The 17,537-nt window shown below is 40.1% G+C and overlaps 1 protein-coding gene across 1 annotated transcript in view; it reads right to left on the bottom strand.

Moving 5' to 3' along the window:
• Positions 1-2,147: 2,147 nt before the first annotated feature.
• The window catches only part of LOC126417831 (dnaJ homolog subfamily C member 8), an 80,472-nt gene continuing 65,082 nt past the window's right edge, over positions 2,148-17,537 (bottom strand). The window contains exons 5-6 of the mRNA XM_050085148.1: positions 5,148-5,387; positions 2,148-4,634 (exon numbers count right to left, since the gene is read on the bottom strand). Coding sequence (XP_049941105.1) covers positions 4,506-4,634; positions 5,148-5,387 — 369 coding nt within the window. The 3' untranslated portion in view covers positions 2,148-4,505. The remainder of the gene's footprint in view (positions 4,635-5,147; positions 5,388-17,537) is intronic.

The following is a 17,537-nucleotide window of genomic DNA, read 5'->3' as shown; positions in this document are numbered from 1 at the left end:
GGGGTATTCAGCAGCCCACCGAACCTACACAATATTCTCGTCCATCCCACCACAAGCCCTGCTCCCATCCCCTTGCTTTATGGCTCACATCCCTGTAATAGATCTAGAGATAAGATCTGTCCCACACATCCTCCCACCAGCATCACCTACTCCAAACCAGTCACAAGCATCACCTATCCCAACAAAGGCAGGGTCACCTGTGAAACCAGTCATGTGATCTACAAGCTAAGCTGCAACCACTGTGCTGCAATCTACATGGGCATGACAATCAACAAGCTGTCTGTCCACATGAATGACCACAGACTAACTGTGGCCAAGAAACAGCTGGGCCTCGCTGTTGCTGAGGATGCTGCTCAAAACGACTTTCTGCATTTCAATGACTGCTCTGCAGCCTGTGCCATCTGGAAGCTTCCCAACTGACACCAGCTATTCTGAATTGCACAGGTGGTAACTCTCCCTGCAATGTATCCTATGTTCCCATAACCCTCCTGGCCTCAAACTTTGTTAGTCATCGTCCTTACCCATGTAGCTCCTTCCCTGTTCCCATTCCAGCGCTATACAGCCCCCCATTACACCCACCCTTTTTACTTCTCTCCTCCTCTGCTACCCCCCCTCCTCCCCCACTTACCCACCTTCTAACATCCCGACTGCACCTAGCAGCCCTACCCCTTTACACCTTGTCCCTGTAGGCTCCCACAAGCAACAATCTACTGTCGTCCACATCTACTCTGCTATCCTCCTCCATCCCCACCCCAACCTCCTCCTCAGCCCCACCACCCAGTAGCCTCTCCCATCGTGCACTGCTGCTAGCAGTTGGGCCTCAGCAGGCACAGATCGAGGTCACGTGTGAGATAATTGCGTTTGCGCGCGCGCGCGCGCGCGCGCGTGTGTGTACGTTGTGTATTTCTGACGAAGGTATTGTTGGCCAAAAGCTCAGTTTCTGACAGAGCTTGGTTTTTTTTTTGTGCCTATCTGCAACACAGCATCTCCGCTATATGGTGAGTAGCAACTATCCTTCTCATAACATCGTTACATTCCATCCTGTATTTTCCATTGTTGGATACAAATATTTTTGCATCAAATTACCTTTTCCATCACCTTCTTCCACACTGACCTTGGACACCCAAGTAGATCAAATAATTTGAAAACAAAAGTGACTTCAGGTATAAATTACACCTGCTTGCTTGATAAATCTTTCCAGCTGATCTCATTTTGTGAAGGAAAAGAAATTTTCACTATTTCAATACATCTACTCTCATCTACAATTGCCATGGACAAAGCAGAACATTTACTGTCACTGTCACCCATAAATTCCCAGATACGATACCTTGTAACCACTTTCCAGTCTTTAAGAAATGGTTCAGTCACAGAAAAGTTGTTCTGAAGGGAGACATTGTGGTGAAAACAAACCTCGTTTACAGTGTTTGAGAATCTTATTTATTGGAAGATTTAGATGAGTTGAGAAGAGTATTATTAATAAAGACAACTACTAAGAATTTTATTTTAATAAGAAAGATTTAACATTTCAAGGAAATTTTTAACCATCCATTATGACTGGTTTCATGCATCAATAATTAGCAGCTTGCTTAAAAGCAGAATATTTCATTTAGAAATGGGTAATGGAGTGAAGGGGATAGGTGTATAGGGATACGTTTTCGCCCATTATATCTTACAGACTCCTTTTCAAACAATGGAAAATCCAAGTCTGAACAATTAAAAGGACTGCTAAAATATTTGAACTTTCAGACAATCTTCTGAAACATACACACACACGTGCAGAGAGAGAGAGAGAGAGAGAGAGAGAGAGAGAGAGAGAGAGAGAGAGAGAGAGAGAGTCACTGGGCACTGCGGCTCCAGCACCTGGATACAGTGACCACGTATATGTGTGAGTTGTGCTTGCATGAATGCCTTTTGTTTAGGATGAAGGACTTGTCCGAAAGTTTAATATTTTAGCAGTTCTTTTCACTGTGCCTGTTTGCGACTCACTGCCTCCTTTATGTGGTGAGTTACATACTTCCTTCGTAATTTCTCTTCTTAGTTGATTGAAAAAATTTGTAATGGTCATTCCATACCAAAATGTATCACATTCTCTGATAAACATAGCTTGTTGACTAGTCGGGAAGGGAAGAATGGTAAATATGAAGAGGTCCTCTGTTATTGATATTTATTACAATAATACAAAACCGATTTTACAGACCTCTGGAGGAATACATCAGAGAGCATATACAAAATTTTGACAGTAAGTACAGTTCTCACATATGACTAAGCTAGGTAACCTAAAACTTATTTTGTATTAACGTTAACCCAGTAAATGCTAAAATAGTCACAAAAGGGGTTTCTTTCAAACTAAAACAAACATTTGAAATGACACACTGGGCATCACCTAAGTATCATCCGTCTCAAATGTTCCGATTGTGGCATATCACACATGTGTATTTAGTCCTTTGTCATATACAATAAAAGGAAACTTAAATGTCTGATGATACTTCAATATTTCTACAAATAAAGCAGGTAATATTCGGCAACAACATGCCAGTTGGCAACCTGATTATAACAAAGCAAAAACATACTGCCCTTACAAGTTCCATCTGCAGGAGACTAAAGAGAAAGTAGGAATTGTGGAAGTTTCTCTTATTCATGTAACACCTCTCTTTACTACATTTTTATTTTGGCTTTGTCAACAGGACACCACACACAGCCAAAACTCAGGACGTAATGTCAGCCTCTTCCACAAACTGCAGAAACAATTACCAGGTAGCAAGTATATCTTTAGGTACACCAATTCACAAAGTTTTATTAATAGTAATCAATGCCTACGAGTCCTCTCCTGTATTTTAAAGAAAACATGCCACACCATTCTATAAAGTTATCACATACTATGTGCAATATGTGCAAAATTACTGAAGGGTTCAAAAAGATACAATAAAATGAACAACTGTACACTATGGCACACATTCAAGATGATGTCTAACAATGCAAACTTCAGCAGAATGATCAAATAATTACATATAGTGTTTTGTGTACTTTCATTTTTCTCAGACTAAAGCATTTTTACAACAAGAGGACACACTTTGTGTGATAAGTAATCCAAGGTACGCAGTGATTGTTTCCTTTCTTCTGCAGTATTAATACTGGTCATTCGAATTTCAGTATTCAAGATTTTCAAACAAACTGTAATTTACATAAAAACATTAAATACTACTTTTGTCTGTACAATAGTTTTTGTCACCTTACCATGATGCTAACGCCCATTTGACAATACTGGAAAATGGGAAGAAGCCAAAACTTTATAAGTATCTGACAAACCATCAAACACTGAGCTCAATGGTCCAATATTATCAAGTATTCCATACAGCCTGTTAAAACAAGACCTGAGAAACACAACTCCTGGAGACACACTGTAGAGTCAGTAAAACTTATTCACATTCACACAATATGTGGTACTAGTCAAAAGTCTGTGAACTTGCTGACTTAAGACAGTTTCAGTTTTGAAAGTTTTTGGTTTCATAATATTTGATGGAAGTTTGTGAAAATGACTTGTACTGAGATTTTATTTATGAACGATGAACAAACGCAAACTGCTACATGAACCAAACCTCTTTCTTGTTTTAAGGTATTTGATGTACGATAGGTGCCAATAAAATTTACAGAAATACTAAACACAACATTACAATTTTGTGGCACATTAATGCTGAAAAAATGCTGCAGTTATTTGTAAACATTTTGTGGATAGTTCAATTAAAATTTATTATTATCAAAACATTTTTCAACATAAAGGGTTAGCTGTTATTGCAACAATATACGTATTAGCACAAATTATCTGAGACATTTGGGAAGTTTGCTAATACAATAATTTACATCAAGAAAATTCTGACATCAAAACACCTATGTCATTCGTATGTAAAAACTAGATTTTTCTCTACTCTATTATCATCCTGACAAAGTAAATCCGTAACAGACGACTACCAGACTTCCATTTTGATTACTTCAACACTTATACACAATTTTTTTTAATCCCAAAATTCAGCTTGGCAAAGAGCGCACAAAATTTACACCAGTCAGTCAGTCAAGACTGACTGGTAGAAAGTTCTTTTAATACTGTGTGCATAATCTTCAGTGAGATGTTATGGAAATTTTTCAGCAATTCAGCTCGTAACAACTTCTAGACAGGATATTCTCTTAAGCCCCTCTCCCCGCCTGAATCGTCCTTCGCAAAAACAGATGTCTTCAAGAATTGCCACAATCAGGAAAAATCCACAATTTCAAATAAAAGCAGCACACATTTATGAAAACTATTAATTAGTCAATTAGCATTTTACTTTTGTAAACACAATAGCAAACATAAGGAAATCAGTGACAAGTATTTATACACAGGTTGTTCCAAGGGAACTAATAAAAGGTATCCTGAAAACACATGGATGAAAATGCTACGAAGAATGATATACAAGTTTTACCGATGTATGAAATAAAAGTAATTAACTGTTTGATGTAATCTGCAATATCCATTATCTAGACTCTGCTTTGTGCTTTGGGGGTTTGAATGTCCCTTTAAACTTCTTGTTTTTAACTTTCCCTGATCCGGAGCTCCCGGCCTGGAAAGCTTTCCAGCTGTTAACACGATTTTGTCGAGATTCCTACAACAGAAAGAGAATTATGAGAGTCAACATTAACAACGAAGAAAACACATTACAAAATCAAAATGAAAATCACAAATGCACATCATGTACGAAAAATTTAAAATTTTTGAAACTGAAGATCTCTCTCTACTATAAATCTGCAGCATACCGAGATTGTCTCATTTCAGTAAGCTGCTTATGAAGTTTATATACTACAGCAACTGCACGTGTAAAATGTCAAACTGTAGCAACACAAAGAAAAACCACCAATTCTGTGGGGCACAAACTATATCAACTGATTTTATATTTATACTGACAAAACCTATTTTAATGTTTTATGATGTACTTGTATCAAGATAACTAAATCAGTACTCAAACCAGTTTCCTGTTAAGTACAATTCCAGTTAACTAAAGTGAATCAGTTTCACTAAAATTGTGAATTCAAAATAGTCAGAGGTTATATTTGCAGCAAACTCTTTGCTGAAGTTTAGCATATTTTCAATAATCCAAAAAAATTACAGCACAACTAACTTCGAAATTCTTCTGCCATTCTCTCTCCAAATTTGCCTTCTCTTCTTCTTCAATTTCCTGTTCACGTTTACGTTTTCTTTCTTCCATTTCTCGCTGTTCTAGGTCCCGTCTCTTTCGCTCCATATCCGCAAACAATTTCATCGTCATTACATATACAGCATGTTTGTAATTTGCAGGGTCATCCTCATCAATTTTTGGATCTTTGCCTTCTTTCTTAAGCTTTTTCCGTTTCTCTGAAATCTGAAATAAAATAAAACTACATATTTTTTTGATGTCTTGACACTGGAAATAAATGTTATACATGTGGCAGTACAAATGGGTAACACAAATGAAAAAGAATGAATCTGAAAACAGCTTGTGATAAAGCCATTTCTCTCGCATTAAATGATGACAATACGCTCACAATTAAGCCCTAGTTTTTCCATGTCCCTGGGATACAGTAATTCTTTCTGAAACTTCATTAACTTTTTTATAAATTATCCCTCTTTTCCTGGCAGTAAGGTTGAATGATATAGACAGCATAAAATCAGTCAAAGTCCATTAGCTAGTAGCCTCACTAATAGTTAATGCTGATGGAAACTCCTGATCTATTCACACAGGACTGAAAAGAGTACAGTATAAGAAAAGATATGCAGCTGACAACTTACAGTTTGATGGCAAAAACAAAGGTAACACGATGAAAAGTGGGAAACAGCATATTACAAGTGAGATAAAAATTCAGAACACCTCCCAGGATACAAAAGAAGCATAAGATATGTACCTAACAGGAGTACAAGTCTCTCTCTCTCTCTCTCTCTCTCTCTCTCTCTCTCCCCCCCCCTCCACCCCCAAAAAAATCATGAGGCACATTCTACACTACTTTTTCATTTTATTGAAACAGCATCAACTACTCTTGCTACTCTTGATTAAATACTGACCAAAAGCTCTTAATGGAAAATGAAGGGAGCAGGTCCAAAGATGCCTTACGATGGAGGAGGAGAATGCTTACAACCAAAAACATTAGAGAAGTTCAAGAGAACTAAGAGTTTGGACAACAGCTGAATTTGCTACAGTCCCACAATGACTTGGTTCTTTTAAGCTTAGCAATGATGTCATTCGTTTTCCAATATTTTCATTAAACTTTTTTCCCAGATTTATTTAATTCTTGATATTTTTATTTCCAGTCTTACTAATCCCACATTTAATATTGATGAATAATGGAACTTATTTTTTAGCAATATCCACATTTAATTTCAGTGAGTATTGTAATCACTTACTACGAAAAAAATAAGCCAATTTCTGCTGTCTGTAGTATCCTTTAATTTTAGACTTTTTGAAAAGAAAAGTCTATGCACCTGAAACACAATGTACTGTCTCCAAACGAAATGACACTTTCTCATATTCCCCCTACACACTACTTACTCTCTTCAACTATTCAGTTTGTTTAGACTTTTAAACCTTAATTACAAAGTTATTGCTTCCACTTATAAGGTGAATTAAAAAAGAAACAGACTGGAATAAGGTGCATTGAAACACAACTTAGCTGGAGGCTGTAAATAGAAACTATTAAATGGATCCTAATGTCGTTCTCTGCATAAGATACAGTCCCTATAATAGATCTGATGTTCAAACACTCTGCTAGAGGGCCACGTTGCACCCCCACCCCCAATGACTGTGAGCAAGCACACACATCAACCATCCACTGTACTCAGCCATACTGAAAACAATGGCATCAAGCCTTCAAAGGAACAGTAAAAGGGTGTAGCACATTTCCTGACAGTGGAAGGAGTGCAGGGAACAGAAATTCATTTTAGAGTGGCACAAGAATACTGAGCACTGCATGTCTGTTGCAAGGGTGAAGGCATGACACATACAGCTCAGGGAAGGATAGACCTTGTCTGGCAATTATGCATGGTCTGGAATATCACAGGGAATTAAAGGTGGCATTGTCCAGGAGGTAAATGCCCTCAGCGTTCAAGACTGACAAGTTATGGTAGCAGCCATTGCCACAGAGGTCGGATGGAGTAGTGTTCATATCATCATTAAAGACAATATGAAATTTCACAAACCATGTAGCCAATGTATGCCTCGCAGTCTCCAACCAGTAAAGGAAGCATGTTGACTCTCTTGAACATCCGAAATGCTATGCCATGAAAGAGAGTGAGTTCCTGCCATGTGTGGTCAATGGAGACGAGACACGGTATCACCACTTTGAACTCCAGTCAAAACCATAGTCTCCACTGGAAGCATGCAGTGATGCTATCATCTAAAAAATTCAACGCCATCAACGCAAGTGCGGAAAAGTTTATGCTTGCCACCTTTTTGGCCAAAAGGGACGGCTACTTATTGAGTTCCAGCAGCATTGAACAATGGAGAATGCACAGCGATATTCACAAACACTGTCCACCCTTCACAAAGCAATCAAATCAATATGACAAGGGCAACTCATCTGAGGAGCCATTCTTGTTTACAAAAATGGAAGGCTCCGTACACTCAACTTAGTAAATGAGCTCTTGCAAACATTCAAATGGGAGGCTCTCATTCACCTTCCATACAATCCGGACCTATCTCCTGGTGATTATGGCATTTTTGATGAGCTAATCAAGGCTCTCAGAGGCAAATGATCAGCTCTTACAAGATCAACATGCAGTACATTTTGGAACTGGTTCACAATGTAGTGCAAGAAATATTACAAGACAGCCATTCACCATTCCAATGTAGTGGGACAAATGCTTCAACAGTGCCAAACAATACTCTTAATATAAAGTTACATGAAGAGTTTTGCTTACAGGCTCCCTCCCCTTTTTTAGGCATCTGTTTTTTTCCTTTAATGCCCCCTCATACTATCAAACACACTAAAAATTTCATCCCCTGTACAGTATCTGGTAGTATTCCATTTAGCACGATCAGCTCCTCTACTAATCAAAAATCCAGAACGGAATAACTGTACGAATCCGACAGATTGCTATTCACCACAGAGGATTTCAAGTGGGAGACAGAAACATTTGAAGGCATACTGCTGGAAAATCTCAGCTTTCAAACAAAATCCTTCATTCTATCTGATTTTTTTCAGCAGTATGCTTTTAAATGTGCCTATCTGCCACTAACTCCTCTGTGGCCAGTATGAATCTATCCAATTCACATATTGAAACCACTCTACTACTATAATCACATTTCAAAACATTACCTATAACTGAAAATCCTACAAAATTCTGTTATGTGAATAGTGTAGGTTTAAATGTGAAATGTTCACCCAAGAGCACAAAAATTTACCACCGCTCAGAATTCAAAGTCCAGCGATCTGCATGATCTGACAACACTGTAGGATGCAGGAGTGTCTGAAGGAAATGTTATCTACCCCTCAAGTTGCTGCAGTACAATAGCTGCACCTGGTCTAGAGGTAAACGTCGTGCAGTGTAGTCATGAAGTCCAGAGTTCAAGCCTAATCATTTCACTGTTTTTTTAAGCATATTTAATGTGTCTGCTAAAGTTATCAGTCTAATGAAACCCCCTCAAAAGGCAGTTCCATTCACTCTCCAACCCGCCGGTATGGGTAAATCCTTCCACAAAAGAGCTCGAGACTGCAACAAGATTAGAACAGTTTATGCTTGACGCTTTCCTCACCCTACAGCGGCCACCGGCAATCTGCCACCTGACACCATCTGAACGGATGAACATGGTGCATCTTGAGCACATTTCTGCATTCATAAGCATGTTGTCTGATTTTTCATGCAAAATAAATTCTATAAACTGAGGGAACAACATGCAGTTACACAACATACATAGTTTACTACGAGAATTTGATCAACTGCCCTTTTGTTATTTGAGGTTCTAGTATATATCATGCAGTTAGAAACTGTATTTTGTATACTTTAATCTCATGAAAGTTATTAAGCATTATAAAATAAAGTCAGAAGTGGAAAAAGGGGAAGGGCCAATCTTGCGACATATTGTTCACTTTGCATTTGAAAGAGGTGTGAAAACAGCAGGGGCAGCTTGCAACATTTGTGTCATCTGTGAGGTGAATGCTATCTGACAAATCCTGGCAGAAAATGATTTTATCATTTTGAGACAGACTGTTCTGGCATTTCCTGGATTTAGGAAGTCTCTACAATTGATGTATGTGATGAATTGGGACCATTTAACTTTTATGCCACATCTGCAATCAACAGGCACAGTTCTGAAGTCAGGTGTAAAAAAAAAAAAAAAAATCATCGAAGGGCATTTTTGTTTGAACGTCATCAACCCACTCATTGTGCAATCCTATGCAGTATTGTTACTGGTGACAAGTTATGATGCCTTTATGTTAACTTCTCAAGAAGAAATTAATGGTCAAGTTCTAACAAAAGACATTACTCACACAAAGGCAGCGTGAACATGTAATATTTTGCATCCAATGGCAGAAAAAAAGGGTGTTGTGCACAGCAAACTCCTTGCCATTGCAGCTGGCGTTTAATGCCAACAACTGGGACACAATGTAAGAGAAGTGGCCGATAAAGCTTCATCAAGTATTGCTAGTCCTTGGTGATGCACTGTGCCAATTTCACAAACAGAAATATCTACAGAATCATCCCTCACACATTTACTCGTCAGATCTTGTGCCTTCAAATGTTCACATATTTCATTCCTCATTGAACTACCATCACGCAAATTCCTTTCCTGACAAAAATGCACTTCAAACTTGGGTTGAAAACATCTGCTAACTGCTAACGCATGGGTTTTCATTGGTGCACAATTGGTCAACTATCTGAGTATTGTCAGAGTGTTTTAGACAATGTTAAACAATATATTGATGGTTAATTTCTCTTAAATTTACTGTCATGTTCAATAAACTACACTGTAAGCTGGCCAACACTGACCACTGTTAAAGTAGTGAGAGTTCGCTGTCTCAGACATCCTTGGTATAGTGCAGCAACTTTAATTACTAAATAAAGAAGTCTTCCAATCCACACTGTATACCAATAAAGTTTCTTTCAGAGTACGCTGATACAATAGCTCCTTATTTAGCAATCATGTACAACCACTGCTCGACGGAAGATCAGTACCTGCATACAGGAAAGTTGCTCAGGCCACGGCAATGCTCAAGAAAAGAAATAGGGGAATCCCCTGAATTATAAGACACTATCACTGGCATTGATAGGCAGAAGGATTTTGAAACACGTACAGAGTTCAAAATTAGGAATAACCTCTAGGGAAACTATTTATTGACACAAAGTCAGCTCGAATTAGGAAAAAACCATTCTTGTGAAACATAACTACCTCTTAATTTGCAGAAAGTAATGAGTTCTAGATGGCTTTTGGCACTGGTCCTCACAAGCTATTGTGTACCTATGGAGCATTGTTCTCAGTTGCGATTTCCTGTCAGAAAGACCACAGTTCATAGTAAATTGACATAAAGTCATCGAGTGATATCTGGCGTTCCTCAAGGAAGTGTTATAGGGCCTCTCCTGCTCCCAATTTAAGTGAACAATTTAGGAGACAATTTGAGCTGCCCTCAGATTGTTTGCAGGTGATGCTGTCATTTATAATCTGAAAGTCATCATCTGATCGAATCAACTGCAAAATGATTTACACATTTCCATTAGAGACTGCCTGCACTTTGCTTCTCTGTCCTCTACTGGAGTACTGTTGCTTGGTATGGAATCAGTACCAGATACGATTCACAGAGGACATCGGAAAGTTCAAAGAAGGGCAGCTCCTTTTATATTATCATGAAATAGGGGAGAGGGAGTCATGAATATAATATGCGAGTTGGGATGGGAATAATTAAAACAAAGGCACTTCTGTTGTGGCAAAATCTTTTCACAAAATTTCTATCACCAACTTTCTCCTGCAAGTGTGAAAATATTTTGTTGCTGCCTACCTAGAGTGGGAAAAATAATCTTAACAAAATATGAGGAACTAAAGCTCATAAGGAAAGATTTTTCTCCCCCACATTGTTCAAGAGTGGAATGGCGCAAAAATAGTCTAAATTGGTCCGATGAACCCTCTGTCTGGCACTTAAATGTGAAATGCTGATTAGTCATGTAAATGTAGCACCAGCAGTGTATGGGCAGTGCCTACAAAATCTAAAACCGTCTACTGGTCTGTGCCATCACATTACACCTCCAAAATTCTCAGAAGAATTTGTGGTAGTCAAGAGGCATCATTTGTACAATACCATCACGGACATTCTGTACTGACTGTAAGGTGCTGTGTAGAAAATCATCACAATGATTAGGTGAACTTCTTATAATTTTGGGTTCTCTGTCCTAAGCATACTTTAAGTTGAACAGCTCTTTAATATAATTGCTTTCTACAGTAGTATACTGTAATCACTGTGTAGATTATACTTTTCGTTCTTGCAGTATTGCTTGAGAAGGCCGTATTCCAGTGATTTTTAGAGCAGGAAGCAATGGGAAACCCTCTTTCAGGGCCAATTGTCTGTACATAAGTAAAACTTTTTAGCTTCATTTAAAGTGAGCAATGGTTGGCTATGGAATTTCAGGCAAGGCACAGTATTCGTGAGCTGAATTTAAGTGGTGTAAAACTTTAAGCTGACCCAAAATCAGCATGAAATTTCACTGAAAAATAAAAATTGGAGCAGAATCTTATGCCTCTGAACTTTTATAAATGACAGATGAGACTGGCCTTCCCTGGAAGACTCTGTGTGAAACTTGAGCATAAGTTTAGTAAAGGAAGGCATTACAGCTCACTTTCAAAAATTGAAGTTAAAATACTGCTCTTCAGCAGAGGCAGAAGCATGGAGTTTAGTTAAGACAACCACATTAAGAAAAGCTTGGAATAAATTAAAAAGCATTTGAACTTAAGACGAGGTACAATGTAATTGAAGAAACAGAAAATCTAGTCACCAAGTGGCAACAGGAGAACACACATATAAAGGTACTGAAATCTGCAAGCTTTAGGAGCCAACACACTTCCTTCACAACATAAGGACTGAAGGGCAAGGAAGAGTGAAGAAAAAGAAAGACTGGTGAGGTTTAGACAATGGGGAGAGTTCAGAAAAGTCGCCCAGAATCCTGGGTCTGGGGACAGGGTGAGATGGTTCCTCTCATCCCATACGATATGTCTCCCCTGTGACTTTGCATCTACACTGCGCGACCTTCACTACTAGTCCACAAGCAGATAGAGCACTGTAGCATCTTGAGTGGGACAACACTTCCTCCAGGTTCTTCTGCACCTTGCAGTGTTGCCAGATCATGCTGGTGGCTAGACTTAGAATTCTAAGAGCCAGCTAATTTTCATGTTTTCAAGTGCACTTCAAATCCACAGAAGACACTCACTCCTTGAATAGACCTCTCAAACCAAAATGATAATGTGACTGCGAAACATCCGCTCTTCCCTGAAAGCTAAGCTTATATTAGATAAATACACCTTTTTGGTTATATTACTTTACTGTTTCGTTAATATGAACATGTGCAGTATTTTTTCTGTTTTAAAACATTGTAGACAAATGATTTATCCACCCAAAACCAATAGTTTTACACTTTACTACAATACTGTACTCTGGGCAAATATTTCCCAAAATTATTCATTCTGGATATTTTCTATATGATTTCTATGGGAACACACCAAATAATACTTTCTTTGTTCTGCACAATGATAAAATTTTTAATAATTTCGAGTAAAAAATATAACTTGTTTCCCGTTATTCAGGCCATGTGAGACAGTTGTGGGAAAAGGGAGGAGGGGGGGGGGAGGGAGCAGGAGAGAGGGATCGGGGGGGAGGGAGCGGGGGGGGGACAGGGAGCGGGGAGGGGGGGAGAGGGAGTTGGTGGGGAGGGGGAGTGGGGAGGGAGTGGGTGGGGGGAGGGAGGGAGGGAGTGGGTGGGGGGAGGGAGGGAGGGAGTGGGTGGGGGGAGGGAGGGAGGGAGGGAGTGGGTGGGGGGAGGGAGGGAGGGAGGGAGGGAGTGGGTGGGGGGAGGGAGGGAGGGAGGGAGGGAGTGGGTGGGGGGAGGGAGGGAGGGAGGGAGGGAGTGGGTGGGGGGAGGGAGGGAGGGAGTGGGTGGGGGGAGGGAGGGAGGGAGGGAGTGGGTGGGGGAGGGAGGGAGGGAGGGAGTGGGTGGGGGAGGGAGGGAGGGAGGGAGGGAGGGAGTGGGTGGGGGGAGGGAGAGAGGGAGGGAGTGGGTGGGGGGAGGGAGAGAGGGAGTGGGTGGGTGGGGGGAGGGAGGGAGTGGGTGGGGGGGAGGGAGGGAGGGAGGGAGTGGGTGGGGGGAGGGAGGGAGTGGGTGGGGGGAGGGAGGGAGTGGGTGGGGGGAGGGAGGGAGTGGGTGGGGGGAGGGAGGGAGGGAGGGAGTGGGTGGGGGAGGGAGGGAGTGGGTGGGGGAGGGAGGGAGTGGGTGGGGGGAGGGAGGGAGTGGGTGGGGGGAGGGAGGGAGTGGGTGGGGGGAGGGAGGGAGGGAGGGAGTGGGTGGGGGGAGGGAGGGAGTGGGTGGGGGGAGGGAGGGAGGGAGGGAGGGGGTGGGGGAGGGAGTGGGTGGGGGGAGGGAGGGAGGGAGTGGGTGGGGGGAGGGAGGGGGTGGGGGGAGGGAGGGAGTGGGTGGGGGGAGGGAGGGGGTGGGGAGAGGGTGGGAGTGGGTGGGGAGAGGGTGGGAGTGGGTGGGGAGAGGGTGGGAGTGGGTGGGGAGAGGGTGGGAGTGGGTGGGGAGAGGGTGGGGGGAGGGAGTGGGTCGGGGGGAGGGAGTGGGGGAGGGAATGGGGGAGGGAATGGGGGGAGAGGGGAATGGGGGAGTGAGGGAGAGATTGAGAGTGGGGGAAGAGGGGTAAGGGTGTGTGAGAGAGAGAGAGAGAGAGAGAGAGAGAGAGAGATAGTGTGTCTGGTCGGCAGTTTGCTATTGGTCTCTGTCTTGCACTAAATCTCTGGAAAAATTGCAATGCTGTGAAAACTACTGATTGAGGATAGTTTCTTCCACACAAAATGCTCCTCTCTTACTTACTACAATAATATTGGTTGTGTCCTTTGTCAGATGTAGTTAATATTCAATTTTAAAGCAGCAATGAACAAAAAAATCAATACTAGAATTTCTATGTGCACTCTAGTAGGGTGCCAATCTAAATGACACTTCCAATGTTTGTATCTGCTAATCAGCAAAATTTATGCAGTCAACTGAGTAATCTGCAAGGTACCATATTGCTACCTGACTGGTAGACTTCAAAGTAGCCCTGTACCACTTTGACAGTTTGTTGTAATGTCATACCATCTGAGCATGAGGCTGTTTATAAAACATCAATAATTTTTTTTCTATAGTGTTAAAATGACTTTTTGCACAAACTTTAATAACATGTACACACTGAACACAAAATTTATTTTTCATATGTTACAGTCTTAACTATGCCATTTGATGTGACTTTGTTTTTGAACTGTAACTTTTCCTTAGAGCACTTCTACTCCTTCCACTGAGACATGTTACAACTAAATTCAGAGCATGTAAAACACAGAATAAAATAATTATTAAGGTCCACAAGAACAAAGAGACGGTGAACTTTTACATACCAGACAGCAGTTATCCGACAGGAACCTAAAAGGGTATAGATACATATTCTTTCACGTCCTTTGGTTCCTTTATGTCAGTAAGAAGTAATTATGGAAGTCACCTGCATGAATAAGAGACAATAGACAGTGATACCAAAAAAATCAGTCTGCTGCTGCCTGGTACTATGTTTTTGGACTGTTTTCCGTATAAGGTCTCCCACAAAGCATTTTAACAGGAGTATCAAAGTGGATGGCAACACACACACATACAGGAATGAATGTGGGATGATGACTCCCAAAGTCCCATATACAAACAATGTGTTACAATTAGCTGCAATTACTACACTAAAATTCAATAGTCTCAAAGCTCAAATTTACTTTGTCAATTAAATTTATTTGATTAAGTGCATTAACATGTGGTTTGTCTTCTGTAAATTCAATCACAGCATCAAGAGACCAACTTCTTTGCTTTAACAATAATTAATAAGAGGTTACTTTGTATAATGTAAATTTTAAAAAATTAAAGTATTTATCTTGACACTGCACTGAAACACTGTAACATTACCTGCTTTTATCTTCTAGTGAAGAATGCAAGAAACTAGGTGATGTGATATACACATGAAACCAAGTTACCAAGGGTCTTCCAGCATATACGTGCAGATGAGATCCAACATTCTTGGAATTTCCTTTCCTGTATTGGAGAAACAGGATAACGAATGTCTCGTCACAAAATTACAGCAAGAAAATGCTAAAAGGCTCTCAGCAAGTTCCGTAGACTTAAGGAAAAGGGCACATAGGGTACACAAACGAGAAAACATGTACAGGTACAATGGGAAAAGAAATTCCAGGAATGGGGGCATTTGCACCCCATGAACTGAAATACAAAAGAATTAGAACAGTTACTGACTGCACTTACATTCCTAAAAATCTCTGACTTAAAAATATAATTTAACTTTATTTTCAGACACATAAGTTACCATGTAGGCTAGACAGAGCAAGTGCATTGACTTATTTTGTAAAATTCACAAATATCTAAAATTTTACACATATTACGATGTATGATATCATTATAGGTTGTGAATTAAATATTTCTCAAAATACTAATTTACGGCCACATAAGTACCCATATTTGCACACATGAACATGGAAATTATGTCACAGATATTTTGTTATTCAAAAAACAAAAATACTGAAGAAATCAGAATACAAATAAGAAACAAACAGTTCTTACTTAATAACAGCTAAATAAGAAACCCCTGCTAACTGAAGGAAATGTAAGTTAAACCTGGAAAAAGTTGTCACCTCCAGCTCCTTACCCACACCTTGTGCCAATCTCTACTTTCTGAAACTGAGACTAATTTAAATCTGAATGATCCACTACATTACCTTCTCATCAAACACCAGTTCGCACTACTCCACCTGTACGTATTTCTATTATGTTTTTCATTTCCTATGTTTTCCCAGCACAGAAACTGCATTCCAAAAGCCTGAGACCAAATCTAAGTCTGTTTTGGTCGAAATTTCATTATTAACTTACATATCAATAGAGCAGCACTTCTCTTCGCTTTGCTTTTGTATTACCCTAAATCCAAGTAAAGCTACCTTAATGCTACATGTATCATTTTATTGTTACTTCAGTTGAATTTTTGACCCAATATTCAACAGAAAATAACACAGAAACTGGATCTTAACTTCTCACTTCCTGTGAATGACAATTCCAATTGCAGTTCATCTCCCAAGGCTCAGACAAGCTGAAATGTATTAAAGGTGCCTTAAAGGCTAGAGACAACAGTCGCCTTGTTTGTGTGTTCTATGTGTCATTAAGGACTAATTGTGACAGCTGAATAATATCTAGCAGTTTCTTTTAATGTGCCTGCTTGCCACTCAACACCTGTATGTGCTGAGTACAAATCTATCCTTTGCATATTGTTGTATTAGAGGAAATCAGAACTTTTGTACTCTGGCTGGTGCACCAGCTTAAGTGGGGCTAATTTAAATTTGCATTTTACACTACATTACCTTTCTATCAAATGTCAGCCAACATTAAAAGTAATATAAACATGGTAAATTGAATGCATATTAAAAATAACTGGGTCAACACAAATAAGCTTGGAGCTTGGCTGAAGAATGTCACCACTAGAATCTCAAAGTAGAAAGCAGAAGTACGGAGTGAACAAATAGTTACTTGTTAGGAGTGCTATATGCACTGAGTACTGCAGGCCGAAAGACGCAGCACTGCGTAAAACACCCAACACAACAATCGTGAATCCAATAACAACTGAATATGGTACTGCAATAGATACCAATGTTAAATATGCCTCACATGGGTGGACTATCAATGAAATTTATTTGCTTCATGCCTACTGGATGACTAAATTGAGGAAGGTCTGAAGAATGAGCTATAATTTTTATACCACTCAGTAGTAACTGTGTGATGCTACAATCCATTATTCAAACTGGCCACTAGGTAGTCCACAGTTTTGTGGCTGTGTATAGTGGGAATATTCAGATGCCAAGTATGTGAATCCCTAGTACCTGTAGAAAAATGACATATGGGGCTGCTATCTCATTTTGGACTGGGTGTACTCAACAGTGTGGAACTTTTCTCAAATTGTGATTGTATCTTTAATTTTACAGTAAACTTCATTATCATGCTTGTCTGGTGCCATCTTAGTTCAAGGACCTCACAGACTGCTCACCATATTCATTTAATCTCTATCCCATTTAGCACTGGTGCAGTACACTGGGGACAGTATACGGGGTGGTCCATATGAAGTTTCAGATGAGATTATCTCGAAAACTATACATCAGGTAAAAATAGAGGGTAAGACAAGTTTGTAGGCTCAAAGGGGACATCAAATGATACTACACGTGACCTCCAGTCCCCAGTCCCCTTGGGTGGGGTGGGTGGCAACTTTTAAATCCTAAGTGGAAACACC

Source organism: Schistocerca serialis, chromosome 1 (genome assembly GCF_023864345.2).
Source record: "Schistocerca serialis cubense isolate TAMUIC-IGC-003099 chromosome 1, iqSchSeri2.2, whole genome shotgun sequence".
In the NCBI taxonomy this organism is placed as follows: domain Eukaryota; kingdom Metazoa; phylum Arthropoda; class Insecta; order Orthoptera; family Acrididae; genus Schistocerca; species Schistocerca serialis.
The sequence above is the reverse complement of the archived record's forward strand: the minus strand, read 5'-3'. Positions and strand labels throughout refer to the sequence as shown.